This window comes from Nannospalax galili, unplaced genomic scaffold (genome assembly GCF_000622305.1).
Source record: "Nannospalax galili isolate Female #2095 unplaced genomic scaffold, S.galili_v1.0 scaffold86, whole genome shotgun sequence".
In the NCBI taxonomy this organism is placed as follows: Eukaryota; Metazoa; Chordata; class Mammalia; order Rodentia; family Spalacidae; genus Nannospalax; species Nannospalax galili.
Genome location: NW_008354174.1, coordinates 969,499 through 988,619, shown reverse-complemented (window position 1 = coordinate 988,619; position 19,121 = coordinate 969,499). Strand labels below are relative to the sequence as shown.

The 19,121-nt window shown below is 40.5% G+C and overlaps 1 protein-coding gene across 1 annotated transcript in view; it reads right to left on the bottom strand.

The window, feature by feature from the left end:
* Positions 1–19,121, bottom strand: part of Ppp4r4 (protein phosphatase 4 regulatory subunit 4) — a gene marked incomplete in the record, with an annotated part of 101,853 nt that overhangs the window by 46,372 nt on the left and 36,360 nt on the right. The window contains 2 exon segments of the mRNA XM_017802741.2: positions 172–245; positions 668–815. Coding sequence (XP_017658230.1) covers positions 172–245; positions 668–815 — 222 coding nt within the window.

The following is a 19,121-nucleotide window of genomic DNA, read 5'->3' as shown; positions in this document are numbered from 1 at the left end:
AGAACAGTAAATTACTTTTCTTCCATTTTCTATATTGTTATTTTTTTGGCAGTGAGTGTGTGTTATTCTCACAACGGGAAAAAATTTTATTCCTTTTGGAAAAAGGAAAAACATTTTTGGAAAACTTAAAGTGACTATTTACAAAAGAAAAAAACCCACAGTATTAATTACCTCGTGCCTCAGTACATCTTTTGGCAATACTTCTATTGCAGACAGAAGAGTTTCCAGCCATGCATTGCTGACACCTGATGGACACAGATGTTACATACTAAATTAAATGTTTCAGTTGCAAATGGTCTTTCAGCTCATCCATTAACAGTTGCAATTACATTTAAAGATAAAATAAGGATAATTATTAATATTCTAAGAAGATTTCTAAAGTTTTTGTCTTGGCTAACATTTAGGAAAAAAAATTAAACATTTAAAAGTCATTTGGGGAAGGTACTTCTAACCCAAGGTATCCTACTTCACTGCATGATAATCCCATAAACATCAAGAAAAACATCTAAGGAGAGCATCAATCAAGGGATGGAACTAACACGTCTTCAGCTCTCAAGGGTACGTCTTATACTGATCTGTTATTTTCATCAGGCTCACAAAATGCAAACACTATGCCCCTTATGAGATACCATAAACAAGCACATAATTAAGCATGCAGGGCCTTGACCTGTGTCCCTGTGCTCCAGGTGCAGGAGGATGACGTGCAGGAAGGAGTGGGCATAGGTGTGGACCGACATTGAGTCTTCCTGCAGAATGGTCAGAAATGACACTGCAGCCGTTAACTGCATTTCCATGCTTGCACCATGCAGCACTTCCTGTGTGATCACAAAGAGTTTGCTATTATAGAGACGAGAGGTCTGAAGGGTAATTCCTAAAAGATCCAAGGTTACAGAGAACCAGCAGTCATAGTCCACAAATTACTACCATATAGGACTCTTCAGGAGATGCAATTCTTATTCCTTTAAGAAAACTCTACTCATCTGTTTCTAATATTTAACTCATTAGACTTTAAATGTCTTAAGAAATAATGTCTTATGGATTTAGACAATAAATAACATTATCTTGCTTTGCCGAATGAAAATTATAAGCAGCACATAAACCTTTAAATAACAGAGTAGGTGGTTCTGATGGATTTGAACTCTTACTTTGCTAATGGAAATATGCAGATGTCATCTTACTGAGGGTAATAAGGTCAAAGCTCAGTCACGTGTGTTTTCATTTCCTGTATTTGTTTCAAAAAATAAACATTGTAGGGGCTGGAGCAATGGCAGAGTGGTTAAAAACTAGTACTGTGCTGGTAAAGGACCCAAGTCTTGTTCCTAGCACCCAGCTGAGGCGGCTCACAACCACCTGTAACTCCAGCTCCAAGGGATCCTATGCCTTCTTCTGGCCTCCACAGGAAACTACAGTCACATGCACATAATTTAAAATAAACCTCAAAAAATAAATATTATGCATTATACTATAAGAAGGAAATACTTAAGAATGTACAGATGCACTTTCCCCTTTATACAACTGATAAAATAAATTACCAAAGTAAACAATTTAAAGGAGTTCCTTAAATATAAGACTGTCTCTAAAAATAAATTACATTTATACATCTCTATTCACCATTTAAAGAATTTTAAAATGTTGGGGCTGGAGAGATGGCTCAGTGGTTAAGAACACTGACTGTTCTTGCAGAAGACCTGGGTTTGAACCCCAGCACCCACATGGCAGCCAACGACTGTCCATAACTCCAGTTCCAGGGGATCCAACAGCCTCTTCTGTCCTCCGCAGGGATTGCACAGCATGGTACATTGACTTACATGCAGGCATAACACTCATACACATAAAATAAAAATAAATAAAATATTAAAAAAAAATTTTAAATGCAAGGCTGGGCATGGTGGCACATGTCTTTAATCCCAGCACTTGGGAGGCAGAGGCAGACCTCTGTGAGTTCAAGGCCAGCCTGGTCTACAAAGCAAGCTCCAGGCCACCTAGGGCTACAGGGATACCCTATCTCCAAAAGACCAAAAAAAAAAAAAAAAAAAAAAAAAAAAAAAGAATTTTAAAATGCACATTCAAATTTAAAGCCTACATTAAACATATTTTTAACACATCAAAAGACCTACTAGGTAGGCTTTCTCAAGTGTTAACTGTACTTCCTCAAGTACAGTTATCAGCAGTAGCTGTACTTCTCTAGAAGTCTGCCTGTTGTATGGGTATGTGTACAATGTGAATTCAGCTCAAAGTATTTTTTGCTCAAACAATTATAGAAATCATGGGAACTTCCCTTATGCCAATTTTGTGACTAACAGAGCAAAGTTATCAGAATACCAGGGTACTACCATCATAAAGTTTCATTTTTGTGATCTTGGAAAAACTAATATTATTTCTTTATATATAAAAAGTCATTTACCATTGGACCCTCACCACATTATCGGCCTCCTGGATTTGGGGAGGGCTAAAGTACACAATCTGGGGAAGGCTAGGAAGAGAAGGCATGACCCATGCTGGGTAAAGGCTTTCCAGTGTGCACACCCTCAGGTCATACATACACCTCAGCAACCCCTCAGTTATCTCGGTAAGTAAGCTTAATAAATTCATTGGCTCCCCAGTCAACATAATCAAACATTGGCTTGACACTAGAACCTTAAAAGGAAAGAAGCATTGCTTAGCATCTCCAGGAAAAGAAGTCGCACAACAGATGGAGAATTTATTTATTAATGCTATTATGTCTCATAATTTTTTTATTGAGAATGTAAAAGATGTTAAAAGCATATGGGAATGGAGATATTTTCCAAAATAGAAAAAAGGAAAAAGCCTAAGCAACTGATGAAGGTCTGCTTAGGTTTGTTATGATATATAAAGGATGAGACAAAAATAATATACACGTAATCTTAAAATCTTAAAATTTCTAAGGTCATAGTTTAGCCAACTAGTTTAAGGAACAAAATATATATCTAGTCAAGGTTTATCTGAGAATATTTGTTTTTTTTTACCCAAGCTTTATCTACATAGCACATGATAATTAAAAGTACCAGACTGGTACAATTAACCTTATTGGATGTTTAACAGCCATAGTTTGAGGCCTATACTAATGTGGTCAGAGGGACTTAAAGGACAGTCTTTTGCCCCTTGCCCTCCAAGGTCGACCCAGATCCAGGGGACTATGGAACATCTCTCAAAATGTCCTGTAAATGTGTTGAGTCACCTGTCCTCTTGTTCAGGGAGGACATGGAGACCCCATGAGATAGACATGAACCAGTGTCCAGTCTATAAAGAGGAAGGTCAACTCAGAGGACACATCTCATTCATGCTTCCAAGTGAAGCCAGACATGGTTGAGCAGGACCTTTGACTTATCTTCACATAGATGGAACTGGTAAAAGAAAAGAGGCAGGACCTCCTCCCAAGCCCATGTGACCCCTGAGGAAAAGATCCTCAAATGACCCATGAGAGTAAAAATAAATTGATTTATTTGGGACAACTGTATGGTCTTAAACACCCAAAAAGAAAGCATAACCAAAGAGTAAAGTCATCAGTATACTTCTTTAAGAGTTCAAGGGATTACACTTCCCAGACATTAGGCTTAACTCTATATATTTAGACAATATTTCTCATTGATGATTTTGTTCCTAACCAGAAAGTGCTGCTTAGATGTAAGATTTCAAATCTTGGTCTTCAATACTGTAGTGTGTGGGATGTAACAAAATGGCGCTAGCACATGTGCAGTCAGACTGATTAAGGTCTTGGAACCTGATCTTTGTCAAAACACCTGGCAATAGCCGAGACCACTAGAAGAGCCAATCACGAATGGCCACGTTATCAGGAGATACAGAGGGACCAATGAGAGGAGACAAATAAACTATGTAAGTCCAAGTCCTTCCTGTAATAAACAAGTCTGCAGCACCTTGCCTAGTGCCTGCTTCCTTAAGTCTATATAAAAAGTTATTTAGACAATTATTTTACATTGATGATTTTGCTCCTAATCAGAAAATGCTGCTTAAATGTAGGACTTCAAATCTTGGTCTCCAATACTGTAGTGCCCACCTATAGCTACGGTTCCCTTTTAAGGTTCTAGTGTCAAGCCAACGTTTCATTAAAGTTTTACTGGGGGAACCCTTTGAAAGGGAACTGACACTGATTCTAACCACTCCAAAAGCTATCAAAATACCTGAAAGCAAATCCTGAATCTATCACGCTAGAGTCCACCCTTGGAAGACAAAAGAAAAACAAGTGATTTCTACTAAAAAGATGCTTTTGGAAGCCCTTGTCAAGAAATTCTAATGGACTCTCATATGAACATTTGAAAATTGCTGTTCTGACTTTTTTCTAGTTGCCTGTCTAGAACTTGTAATGCTAATTACTCTTGCCTTTACTTCTCCTTCACATCTCCTATTCTCGATTCAAGGACTTTCTTTTCCCTCCAGAGATAAGAGTTATGCAATTTGGGAGTCTTTTAGATAGACCCACTGAAGGGGTACTCAAATTGCATCACCCTGCGTCCCTGTTCAGCATGGAAGAAGCCAGAGTGGTTGGCATCCGAATTCCCTATTGGCAATTTAGGTAACCCCTTCAGAGGATGGTGTGATAAGAATAGGAGGTAGGAATTCACTAAGCAGTTAGGGTAAAAAGACCCCAAAGAAAAGTAGCCAGTTTCTTAGCCAAAACTCACAATGTCCTTGGGCCTCTTAGCAACCTACTCCGTTCCAAAGGCCAAAAATGTCAAAAATATTTGGGAGCTTTTATCTAATCCTTAAAAGATTTTAGGGTTACCTCTTCAGAAGGGGGAATGTTAGAGTAGCCAAAAGCCCCATTAAAAAATAAATAAATCAATCAAAGAAGAAGGAGTACATGAGGTTATCAGAAAAAAGCGATGGGGAGATATAAGATTTGGAGGGGAGAGTGTGGACATGGATTTGATCAAAACACCTTATATGCATGTATGAAATTCTCAAGTTTTTGTAAAAGTTTTTTTTAAAAAAAGTCATTTACAGCACCATCTTCATACCAATTTAAATCGTTTACACAGCTTTTATTTTCACAAGTGACCAACTCAGGATGTAAAATGAACAGTTAAATAGTGACCACTGCGTACCCAGTGTCTTTCTCTACATCATCCTTAACATCCAGAGGACCAGCACCCGCCCACACCTTCATTATTCTCTTTCCAAACCTGCTCCTCCAGTCATCATCACCTCAGTCAGTAAATGGCAACTCTGCCTTCCCACCTATTCAGTTCAAAACTTTCAGGGTCATCCTTAGCCCTCTTACTCCCTCACTTGCCACATCAAAAGTCTCTACATTGAAAACAGATCAAGAATCTGACTGCCTGCCACCTCTCCCACTACCACCCGAGTCTAGCCCATGATCATCTCCAGCTTAAATGGCTCTAAACCCTCTATCCCACCTGACTCACTGCCCCTCTCCTATCCTCTGTAAGGCAGCTAGAGCTGCTTTTAAGAATTCAGATCATGCCACTTTCTGCTCCAATTCTCCAATGGCTTTCCTTCTCATTAAAAGTCAAAGTCAGTTTAGTGGGATACAGGATCTGCTCCCAATTTCTCCTTTTCACAGATATCCACATGGTAGCTCTCTGACCTTTCTCAAGCCTAGACTCCAACGCCATTTTTAAAATGAGTGTCCTGAGGCTGGAGAGATAGCTCAGTGATTAAGAGCACTGGCTGCTTTTGCAGAGGACCCAGGTTCAGTTCCCAGCACCTATATAGCAGCTAACTCCAGTTCCAGGGGGGGAATCTGATGGCGTCTTCTGACTTCTATAGGCACTGCACACAGGGGCGTGCTTACATACATGCAGGCAAACACTCATACACATAAAATAAAAAATAAATGAGTCTTTGCTAGTGATCCTATTTTAAACTGCTTGAAAGGTAAGTACAGTGCACCCTACTCTTATGAGAATGTAGCTCCCCAACCCCAGCTCTCCGCAGTCCCTTGGCAGGCTTATTCCTCACCATCACCCAATACACAGCATAGTCATTTGTTTATGGTTTATCTTTGTCTGTTATTTCACTGTAACTCCGAGAATGCAGCAGGCATTTAGGAAGGAATTGCTGGACAATATCTCTTACCCTTTTACCTACACCTTCTGCTTTTCTTGTTCTCCCTCTTCATACACACTTTCTTCATATCTCCTAAAAGATGGCTTCAAAGCTTTGAGGCGAGTCCTAAAGACCAGGGACTGGCAGAAATACACAGAAGTAAGGCAAAAAAGAATCACACAGATACATTCTCATTCCTCTGCTGCGTCCATACCAAACCACTCCTGCCATGCTCTACCCCAACACCTGTCAACAGTCTGCATCCTATGCCCAGACTCCTTGTGCACTTGACACAGAGGAACAGCTACCAGCCTCACATAGGCGTAACATGCCAGAGCAGTGAAGTATTAATAACTAACAACACCACAATTTAACCATCGCTGTCCAGAAGCAAAAGAACTCATAAATGTTGACTTTTCCTCACTGATACTGTACATCCATTCGCTGGCTTACACCTACCTAAGCTTCCATGAGGTATTATGGGGGAATCTTGTGGTGGTCTTTACTGTGGCAAATGTTTACATACTATGTTAGTACCCAGAAAGCATACCACTTACTTGTGTGGCTGTTTTTCTGTTTTGTTATAAACTTTTTAAAATTCTTCATTATTTTTATTTGGTTTATGTATACGGGTTTATTGTCTGCATGTATATAAGTGCCTGCATATCGTACAGTGCCTTCAGAGGTCAGAAGAAGGCATCATATTTCCTAGAACTAGAGTTAAGGATGGTTGTTAGCTGCCATGTAGGTGCTGGGAACTGAACCCAGGTCCTCTGCAAGAGTAGCCAGTACTCTTAACCACTGAGCCATCTCTCCAGCCCGATATAAACTTTTATATTACACACACACACACGTGATTATACAAGTTTTTCTCAAACAACTGTCAGTCACATGTCTGATGAGTCTCTGGCTGAGAGAAAAAGAATGAATGTTAAGGCAGAGGATGTAATTAGTCTCTGAAAACAAATGTGTTAAAATCTGATGTGGCCAGTATATGCCACTTACAGGATTTAGAAGACACACTTTTCTTTAGAAACAGAGAGGATTTACAAATATATACGCATATACTTTCACATAAACTGCACGGTTCCCATGAGTCTGCTGTCTTAAGTTCCAAGAGCTGCTCCCTGGCCCCTAAAGGCCTTAAGTCCTTGGTTTGCACTATGTAAACTGCATACAAAGAAGAGCGTGGAGAGCCCCGGCTTCGTCTTCTCGCTGTTACAACTTCGTCTTCACTCCACAGCAACATTTGCCTCAACTACTTTGCATTTAACTTTGGAAAAATCCTCAAGTCTTATCAGGGTTTTTTTTTTTTCTGACTTCAACATCTGGAACTGTCCACTGTTGAGAAACCAACAGAGACAAAGAGATCTCATCATTGCTGAGAGGAAAAATCAATTTCTAAACATATTCTTTTCTAAAACAGAACATAGTGAACATCAAACTTACCAGCCAGTCTTCTCCAGAGTCACATCCTCTGGAAAACATGTGTGAGGCCCATATTCTCTGGATTAGTAAGTGTGCATCCTCATGGACCTTGGAAGACACTGAAAAGTCTAGTCCTCCGTTGCTGAAGTGCACGCCTGAAGGCGGGTTAGTATCCCGCTCACACCTACTACTGCTTGGCCGGTGGCCCAATATGAAGTCTTCAAAAATGAAATGAGACACTTGATCAACAGATAATGACATGTTTCCAAATTTTAAATGGTAACCCTGCTCAAGAAGAAAGCTATACTTCTGTGCTAGGTACTTTTGTGCTTAAAATTCACTCTAGCCAGCATGAATGGTAAGAGAAAACATTTTGTGAAATGATGTGGCATCTTTCCTGCAAAGGGAAGTAACTGTCTCCAGTAAACCGGTGTTATATCTATCACAATGGGAAAAGTATATAAACTATGGGTTTATCCCAACTGAACAAACATTTTAGATTCACACATTCTGAAATTACCAATCTTACTGAATAAAAATGAAAAGCACATTTACATCACTGTTTTTAACTTAAATAATGGGGCTCTAAATATTGAAATACTAAGAAACTAGGAATATTACATACTTTAAGGATTAAGGGAAATAAATGTGGAAGTTTTCGGTAATTAACAATAGGTGGCAGCACTTTTCATTACCAAATCATAATTACAAAAGACTGAATCGGAGCTACAGAGGAATAGCTGAAACCTGCCAAGTCCAAGCTGCCTTTCACAACTCACCTGGTGCCTCGCTGTCTTCCACACCCGACTGCTCAACCCGAACCTTAAGAACAGGCTTGGAGGAGAGCGAGGGAAGAGCAGAGGATGAGGCGGAAGGGAAAATAATCCGCAGACAACGGACTGGAACAAGAAGGGGTGCACACTGCCCTTCTTTAAAGCTGTACTTCAGTGATTAAGCACAGGGTTCTGAGAACACACACAAAACACTCTCCCAAAGAGCCTTTCCATAGGGAGATGCCAAGGCACTGTGATGTGACTACTGGAAATATGAAACAGCCTGCCATGCAAAATCACCAGGTACCAAAGCAAATAAACTTCAAGACTGTGGTCTTAAAATAGCTTCCAGTTGGACCACTCAGCTAAGTCATTTTTATGCATAACCAGTTAGAACCAGGGGTAATTTTATGATTTAGGTTTAAAATGTAAAGTAGCAATTTAAAGCTTTGCAAAGAATGTATGTGCTTGTGAAAGAATTACCTACTTAATGGATTCCATAGTTATAATAACCATTTCAAATGACCCATGAAGTATTTATCTTGGGGAAAACCCATAAACTGTTTTCCTGAGAAAGAAGTAATAGAAAGCCTAGCAGCTTCTTTTAGGAATAGAAATAGTATTGTCTCTCTCCTAAATCGTCTCTCTAAAGTAGTCTACAGTAAGAATCAATTCTTAGACTAACCGATTTTTTTTATTTCATTCAGTTATTTAAGGGTTGTATCAAGAAAGTCAGTATCAGGCTAAGCGCTCTGAGAAATTGGAAAAGGTCAACAGTCTTGTCTACTACCTTCCAATGACCCCTGCTGTTTACACATATTTGAAGCCTCAAGAAATATTCACTTGATCACCTTCAAGGATTATGATAAGTGCTAGAGACATAGCAATCAATAACCAAGACCAACAATCTAGCTCACATTCTAATAACACTGCTCATTCTGTCATTAAAATTGTGATAGGAGCTAAGGATGAGAAACACAAGGCCCATGAGCACTTTGCAGTTGCCACAATTATGTAAAGAGAAGAAATACCTACATAAAGGCGGAAGCCGGGGGAGATGGGAACGCAGGAAACAGGGGCAAGCAGCTCAGCACTGGGAAGTACAGGAAAACAAGGGGAGTCAGAGAGCTGATGATCAGCCAGCATGCCCGGAGCACACCTCAAGGCTGGCTGGGGCAGTGATGGGGCGGCTCCCTCAGACGAAGTCTGGATCCACTAAACTGGAGAACAGCAACTACAGTTTTAAATGCTTTGAAACATCGTACCTACTACAGAGTTGAAACCAAATCAGAAAGGACAGAAGCAACACACAGTGAGGGAAGTAGATGACAGAAAACCTTAGAAAGCTATTTATACTTAACAGAGGAAAACCCCCAATAGCTGGGACCAGCGTGGAGGCAGGGTGGGTGGAGAAAAGTAGATAAAGTCAAGAAATATTCGTGATACAACATGAATAAGATTGCATAAGACACTGAGTAGTACAAAAAACAAGGGTATTGAGGATGATTCTTAAAAATCCTGCCTTGTCAACCAGGAGAACTTTGACACACCTCAGGATAGAGGACATCGGGGAAAACCCTGGTGTTGGGAGAAATACAAGTGGGCTGGCAAGATGGCTCGGCAGATAAAAGTGCTTGCTACCAAGCTTAATGATTTGACTTTGTAGCCCCAGGACCCATATGGTAGAAGGAGGGAACTGACTCCTGCCAAGTTGTCCTCTATGCTGGGATTTTGTCTGGTTTGAGCTTTCATGGGTCTTGTGCATGCTGTCACCAATGCTGTAAGTTCATATGAGAAACTTCCCAGCTGTCTGGAAAATAATGTTTCCTTGTGGACATCAACCACCTCTGGCTCTTACAAACTTTCCACCCCCTCTTCCTCAATGGTCCATGAGCCTTAGATGGCAGAGGTTTGGTATGTGTCCTATTCAGGGCTAAGCAGTCTGCAGTCTCTTATTCTCTGCACTTTGGCCAGTTGTGGCTTTCTGGGCTAATCACCATCTGTTACATGAGGAAGCTTTGCTGGTCAGAGTTGAAAGATGGATTAACATTTTTCTGCTCCCTGTTCCACTATGTTCCCTGAGACTTAGGTTGTAGAGGGTGCATTGTAGATGTGTCATTTAGGAGTGGACACCTCACAGACACTATTCTCTGTGTTTGACCAGTTGTGGGACTTTGTAATAGCCTCTGTAGCAAAAAGAAGCTTCTTTGATGAGTGGGGAGAGGGACACTTGTCAGGCTGCTTGGGAGCTCTTCGGCAGCACAAATGGGCCTAATACCAGAGCAGGAAGATGGCAACTGAGTGTGTGTGTGGGGGTCTCGTAGTTATTTTAATTTTCCTATCTAATACTTCTTGGCTCACCCCTGATATTTGGTCATTCCCATCTTTATGTGTTGGCTCTGAAATGGACATGCCTGTACAAGGATACGCAGGGGGTTAAACAAACACAATCTCATGAGCTTACATTTTGTTGTTGCTGATAACCTTTATAGCACCACTGGTTTTAAATTCCCCCACCAATGGGCCAGTCACTTTGTGTTAATGTACAGCCTGAAATGCCAAAGGTTTTTGGCCAGCGTTCCTACTTTCTTAACTTTCAAGCAAGAGTCTCTCATCACACTGTCTTCCCTGTCAGTAAGCCACTGTTGCCATTACTGCATGTTAGGCTAATGGGAGGAGAAAGAGTCTCAGTTCTTTGATGCACCATGTCTTAGTCAGGGTCTTGGAGTCCAGGCTTCAGGAGCTTGTTCAGTGCTACAATTTGACTATCCCTTGGAGCAGGATGGTATGTGACAGGGTCAAATTTGTTGCCCCTCTCCCAGTAACAGATCTCTCTCTGCTTTACACAGATGCAGAGTCTTGGGTCTAACATCCCCTGACCTGACCCCAAGGTCAAGAGGCTTCTGCTTCTACTGCTTTCCAGAAACAATCATCTGTGCATGGCCTGTAGGACAGAGGGGTCCTGGTATCTTTTCCAGAAGTGGTTGGTTTTACTTCTGACACTCTCACAGCAGCAATGGCTCTCCCCAGGGTCCAGAAGCAACAGGTTCACTGCTCTTCCCTCAGAAGCCTCTGCTTTACAGAGAGAAGGTAAGAAGGAAATGGGCAGTTGCTTCCTTCCCCAGTAGCAATAATGTACCTAGAGCACCACGGGGGGTCTCTTCAGTCTACAGCTCTGTCCCTAAGTCTTTTTCATGAGGAAACAGCTGGACACAGCTTACAAATGAGTGCAAAGCTCCCTTGTGTCTAGAGCTCCAAGTTATCCCAAACTGATGCAGACTCTGCTGGCCCAGAGTTAATCCATAAAATTTTGTTAAAAGCTTCACTTTAGCGAACCACGGTGGCACACTTGTAATCTCAGTGCTCATAAGGAAGAGGTGGGAACTGTGAATCTGAAGCTAGGCAGTTACACAGAAAGATCTTCTATTAAAAAAGTAAATGATTTTTTTTTTTTTTTTACAGTCAGTATCCCTCTGTCACACCCTTCCTTAAAGGACTCATCCTGTTCTTCAAACTCCAGCTCATGTGGTCACTTTGCAACCATCTCTCACTGCACAGAGAATTTGAGACCAGTCTGAGCTATATGAGACCTTGTCTCAGCAAAACAAAACATTTTTTCTTATATAATATTCCCTTATGCCCAGAAAAACTATATACTCACAACTGTTTTGACTTAGCTCTAATTATTATTATAAAGTAATTAGTAATGATAATCTATTTTGTCCTTAAATACAAAAAAAAAAAAAAAGAAATCACAAAGCATGCAGTGAGTACCCTTGAAACACTAAGGTCAATGTCATTTTATGACGAGCTGTAAATCACAGGAGAAAGAACAATCTGTATTGTCTGTTCATGCTTTCTTACTCCTTCAGTTAACTCCACCCTCTCTCTGTCGCTCTCTCACTCTCTCACTTTCACTCTCTCTCTCTACCGGAGAGTGCATTATGTAATTTTGTGTCTCTAGACCAGGGAGCCTCCTACAAGGTTGATTCTTACCCTGATGAGCAAACCTCCATTATCCTTGTGCTACAGGAATCATGCTCCTCTCTTCCCTACCGTCCTGCATCTCTGATGCCCCTGTAGAACACTGTGCTCCACGGCGGCCTCTGAGGTCTGTAGGGGTCCTGGCACACCACACTCTGCTTCTGATGTAGGACTTTCATAAAATCCTGCTGCTTTTCTCAGAATTCAACTCTTAATTTATCACAGAAAATACCAACCTCAGTGAGGTCTCAAGAGGGCATTTTCTGCGATGCAAACCATGGAAGAAAGCAATTTGCACCACTTGTGCTCCTGCATTCTTTAGGATTTTTTTTTTCCAAGAGAACTATCAAAACAAATTATATTACTTCATGATTCTTAGAAAACTTCCAACAAAAACATTCATATTCAAATGCTGAATTTTTAAGTGCGTATTTTCTCAACTTTAAATGAGCATAATCCATCATATGGAGCTGTGATAGGTTTTAAAGGCTACATTGAGTGTTCCACACATTATCGTTGCTTGTCCACTCACTGTGCCACTTGAAATAAGACTTTTAAAAAATAAGTGCAGCTTTTCATTCACAAATATCTTTATTTACAAAGTAAAGGCTTTCTACTAAAATTTCAAAACAAGATCGTTTGAAAACCTTCCTCTATTTAGTGTAAACTGCTATCGTACTCACACTGGAACAGTTACGGTATTTTCCTAGTGTACCTACATGAGAGCAAAGTCACACGACTGATAGAAGCAGAACTCATACATCTTCAGAAACAGAACACTGCTGTGCCATATTTACCCCTTTTATTTTGACAGGGTGTCCCTAGTCCCAGCCTGGAAGTCACTATATGGACTAGGCTGGCCTTGATTTCACAGAGATCTGCCTGTGTTTGCCTCCCAAGGGCTGGGATTAAAGGTGAGTGCCACACATTTATCCATCTTAAACAATCAAATTTCATACTAATGTAACTTACTATGTCTCTTTTATCTTCTATTATATTATATATTTTCACTCTCCCTCCCATTCCTACAAAAAGCCTCTCTGGGAGGAAAGATCAGTGTCTCACCACTCCAGGAACACCCTGTTTTCACTCAAAAATGCCTTCAGTGAACTGCGCCAACAAGACAGTGGTCTTTTGGGCAGACACTCTTTCAGAACCCTAAACTCAATCAGCATTCATTGAATGTTGAGACTACTTCTCAAACACCATTCCGGGCTTAAGGACAATGATTCTGCCTTCATGGAGGAGTGAGCAAAGATCTGGAGGTGCCAAGGTCACAGCTTTACTCTAGTTAATGACAAGTGATTTGTTTTAGTTTACAAATTAAAAAAAAACTAAGTATTTTAAAACAACAGAAGTTTAATCTCTCACAGTTCTGGAAGCCACAAATGCTAGAGTATTACTCTGCCAAAATCAAGACGCACAAGGCCACACTCCCTGCACAGGCTCCAGGGTGGCTTCTCTCCTTGCCTCTTCGAGCTCTGATGACCGCTGTCACTTCGTGGCCTTTCGATTCCTTCTGTCTTCACACACCCACCTTCTCCATGTATGCATCAAATCTTCCTCTGCCTTCTTCTTATGAGGGACATGTGACAGCATCTGGGCCCCATTCAAATGATCCAAGACAATCTCCCGATTTCTAGATCCTTAACTACATTCTGAAGAGACTCTGTTCTCAAATAAGGCAATATTTATAGTTCCCAGGTATCAGGGACTGGTATATCTCAGGGTGAGGCGAGGCGAGGGGACAGGGGAGGAGGGAACAGTATTCTACCACTTCACCACTAAAGTAATTCTCCCGAAAGAGGATAAGAAGACATGATTAATGCTTCTAAACAATCTCTCGAGGGTGAGTGTCTTACAGAAGGCAGAGTAGAAGCAACAGTTCCAACGGGCAGCTGTTACAGGAACCAGACAAAATAATGAAGGCTTGAGAAGTGAAATTATACATTAGAGATCTGTCAATCAGCCAAAGAGGAAACTGAATACTAGGGAATCTGGTTTCCTGTTCAGATCCAATTATACCGCTTGACAGTTTTGTGACTTGGGCAACTAAACTGGTTCTTCCTCTGTGGAATATCCATTATAGCACTGCCCTCCGGATTCAGAGAAAAAATATATAAAGTGTCCTACAGTGCTGTGCCTGCCACCCAGCAAGACCTCAGTCACTGCAGTCCCTCTGCTCCTGACACTGCACATTTTCTGCTATGTAATTTTACCACATGGTTTTGGAACCAAAATGTAAGTAAATAAACAATGAAATGAAGTCAAGAGTTCACAAGCAGGAATGCTTCTATGCTGTGTTGTAAAGGAGCGCACTATGCTAGACCAGGTGTATTTGTAACAGTTTCAATTTTATTTTATTTTTTAATTTTATTATTTTTATTTTATGTGTATGCGTGTATTGCCTGCGTGTAGGTAAGTGCACCTGTGTTCTGCAATGCCTGTGGAAGACAGAAGAGGCTGTTGGATCCCATGGAACTGGAGCTACAGATAGCTGTTAGCTGCCATGTAGGTGCTGGGATTTGAACCCAGGTCTTCTGCAAGAACAGTCAGTGTTCTTAACCACTGAGCCATCTCTTCAGCCTCAATTTTAATGTTAGAAAGGAACACAGCACTTTAGAAGTTTATCTTGACAATCAAAATTCTTTCACTACCAGACAACTTAAGTGTAAATCAAATATCAAAACCTAACATCAAAGAATTCCTGCTGTAGAAAAAGATATCGCTTGATCAAATAAAGGCCACAGGGGAAAATTACACAAGTTAAATATAAGCTACATTTTTAAGTATTTCCACACTTAGAAAACTTATATTGGAAGTCAATATGCTTCCTTTCCAGACGCTTACTTAAACTTAACTTTGGGTACACCACACTTCACTGTCCACTTTGGATACAATTTAGGATGGAAATTCCGGAAATATAATGAATTAGTTCAATTCTTTTTTTTTTTTTTAATTTTTTGGTCTTTTTAAGACAGGGTCTCCCTGTAGCCCCAGCCAGCCTGGAACTCAAGAGATTGGCTGCCTCTACCTCCCAAGTGCTGGGATTAAAGGTGTGTACCACCATGCCCAGCCCGAGTTCAATTCTAATCCAACTTGCTGCCATTATTATTATTATTATTATATTATATTATATTATATTTCTAGGGGCTATAGAGATGGCTCGGAGGCTAAGAGCACTTCCTGCTCTTCCAGAGGACTCAGAGTTTGGTTCTCAAACATGTTATGCAGGCCACAACTATCTGTAATTCCAGCTCCAGCTCCATTAGATCTGATGACCTCTTCTGGCCTCTGATGGCACCCGCATACACACACATGTACCAGCATGTACAATTAAAAATAAGATATTGTGTGTGTGTGCATGCGTGCATGTGTGTGAAGTGCCCATGAAAGCCAGAAAAGAGCATCAGAATCCTCTGAAGCTGCAGTTTTGGTTGTGAACCACCCTATGTGGGTACTGGAAACTCAGGTCCTCTGGAAGCAAGCACTTTTAACCACCATACCATCTCCCCAGCCCTTGTCGGTTTTTTTTTTTTTTTTCTTTGACAGTGTCTCCCCATAGCCCCAGCTGGCCTGGAACTCATTATGTAGACCACGTTGGCCTCAATCTCACAGTGATCCACCCACCCCTGCCTCCCACGTGCTGGGATTAAAGGTATACACCACCATTCCTGGCTCCATTTTTATTTTAGTTTTTAATATTTTATTTATTATTCTTATTTTATGTTTGAGTATATTGTCTGCATGTGTGTAGGTGCACCCGTGTAGTACAATTCCCACAGAGGTCAGAAGACAGTGTTGCATCCCCTAGAACAGGAGTTAGGGATGGTTGTTAAGTCACCATGTGGGTACTGGGAATCAAATCTGGGTCTTCTACAAGAGCAGCCAATGATCTTAATCACTGAGCCATCTCTCCAGCCCCATCCATTTTTATTTTTAACCTTAAATTCCTTCATTTCTAAAACAGTGAAAACAGAAGCCTAGTTTTTTAAAAAAATCTTTTAGTCAACACTGTAGTAAAGATAAAATACAAGTGCAGTAAAACCAAATATCAGTGGTATAATTTTATAGTAAGATCAGCAAAGACTTGGACCTGCCTTTACCTCATACTGACTAAGGTGAAAACATGGTCCAGAGTGAGCGCTAAAAACTACTTATTCTCGTGTTACAAATGTGTAATGCCCTTGAGAACAATTACTTCCTGGATGAGACATTTACGGCTCATATTTTAAGTTCTCTCAAAATGAATCACAGTATTAGTATCAGATTATTTTCACAGAATTAGTCAGTATCAAATTATTCTCCCCCATGAATTCAACAAACTGTCAGCTAAGACACTGAAAACCAATACAATCACAGAATGCTCACCAACCACCTGAAAGCCACTCCTCACTTCCCAAATCCAATTCATTACGGAATTCTGTTCATTCTACTCCAATGAGTGCATCTCTCAGACATGTGGACCATTTCACTGCCCCAGTTAGTCATTTCAATCTAGGCCACCATCAGCTCTTAAGAAGACCAGTGCCAAAGCCTAACTGCCCCACTCTAATCTGTTCTTTATACACTAATGAGAATAATCACTGCACGATGTAAGTGGATTAAGTCACGACCCTGCTTAAAATCTCCCATGGCTTTCCACTGTCTTCAGAATGAAAAACCAATTCTTTTTAAAATTTTTTATGTGTATGAGCGTATTGCCTGCATGTGTTTAAGTGTACCCATGTTGTGCAGTGCCTGGGGAGGTCAGAAGAGGGCATCCGATTCACTGGAATTGAAGTTACAGACAGCTGTTAGCCACTATGTGGGTGCTGGGAATAGAACCTGGGTCCTCTGCAAGAGCAGTCAATGCTCTTAACTGCTGAGCCATCTCTCCAGCCCCCACCCCACCCCAATCAATTCTTATTCCCATCACTGGCATTCCCTAGCCTCTTCTCAGTTCACACCTACTAGACCAAGCCACACTTGACACTGTTCCACTAAGCTCTTGCACCTCAGGTCATCCTCAGCTACATAGAGAACTCAAAGCCAGCCTGGCTACATGAGTCCCTGACTCAAAAAAAAAAATCATTCAATAATAAGTAAAATTAAAGATTTTTAGAGCAAATTCATTAGTATGCACCATGTTGTACATAATCAGTTAATGCTCTGTATTATCTATTTTAATTGCTGTAAAAGCTTTTTAAAACCTTATCTTCTAGAACTCAAGCATACCTTTTAGTCAGAAGACACATTTGAAACTTTGTATAAATATGTTGTATATATGAATTCTTTTTCTTTCCTATTTGTTTACTTTGTTTTGTTTCAGTGTTAGAACTGAACCTAGTGCTTCATGAATGCAAATTTCTTAGGAGTGACTTAATTGCCTTATTATGAGTCCATTAGGAACAAGATTTGGACAAATAATTTCAGTCTCTAAAGGTCACTGTTCTTGACCATTTATCTTTCATTCTTGTCTTATACAACTTTGAACATTCAGTATGTTCTCTGTTGACCAGATTTGGCCAACTCAATAGAGTATACAAAGTGCTCAATGTTTTGGGCTTTAAAATAAGTTTTCTGGGGCTGGAGAGATGGCTCAGCAGTTAAGAACACTGGTTGTTCTTGCAGAAGACCCAGGTTCAAATCCCAGCACCCACATGACAGCTAACAACTGTCTGTAACTCCAGTCCTAGGGGATCCAACAGCGTCTTCTGACCTCCTCAGGCATTGCACGACACAGGTGCACTTACCTACATGCAGGTAATACATGCATACACATAAAATAAAAAATAAGTTTTCTTATTTATATTAACTCCTTAGCCAAGAGGACCTAAGCACCTGTTCTTTACTTCTGCTGTGTTGTGTAGCTGGTGCCTCTGGTGTCATGGTAACTATCTCAGGTCAGTTAACCATCAAGATTGAATGGAAAAGCAAACCTGATACATACACACACACACACACACACACACACACACACACACCAGCTTACTTCAAACTTAGGCATAATTATATGGGAATCAGACATGAAAAAGCTTGATATACTTATGAATCATACACAATGCCAAAATGTCATTTCAATTCAGTACTGTAACCCAGTAAGAATTCATATTGTCTGCTCAGCAATGTGGAATGTGGGCTTCTTATAAAAATGATCTCTGACCTAAATCATAGTAGTTGAAACATGTTATATATAATGCCTAAAAATAAAATTCAAAAGCTGGACTTGGTGGTGTACACACCTTCAATCACAGCACTTGGAAGGCAGAAGCAGCTGGATCTCTGAGACTGAGGCCAGTCTGGTCTACAGAGCAACTTTAGTTCCAAGCTAGCTGAGGCTGCAGGGAGATCCTGTTCTCAAAAAACAAAACAAACAAACAAACTCAAAAAAGGCACATTAATGATTACAGTCTCTTAAACATGTGCAAATTAAGTTTTAAAAAGTATAACCAGGGCTGGAGAGATGGCTTAGCAGTTAAGAACACTGGCTACTCTTGCAGAGGACCTGGGTTCAATTTCCAGTACCCACATGGTGGCTAACAACCATTCATAACTCCAGTTCCAGGGGATCCAAAAACCTCTGCCAACCTCCACAGGCATTGCACGACATGGGTGCACCTACCTACATGCAAGCAATATACTCATACATATATAATAAAAATAATAAAATATTTTTAAAAGTATAACCAAATGGAAAACTGAACACAAGTAACTATTAGCAGATATTATCTCCATTACTGTGCAACCCTCTGACCAAACGAGTAGGGGAACATGCTGGAGCACACAAAGATTCCTGTCTGGATTGTTCTGACTTTCACGGGCATTGCATGACAGGGGTATATTTACATGCCTGCAGGCAATACACTCATACTCATAAAATAAAAATAACATTTTTTTAAAAAGAAT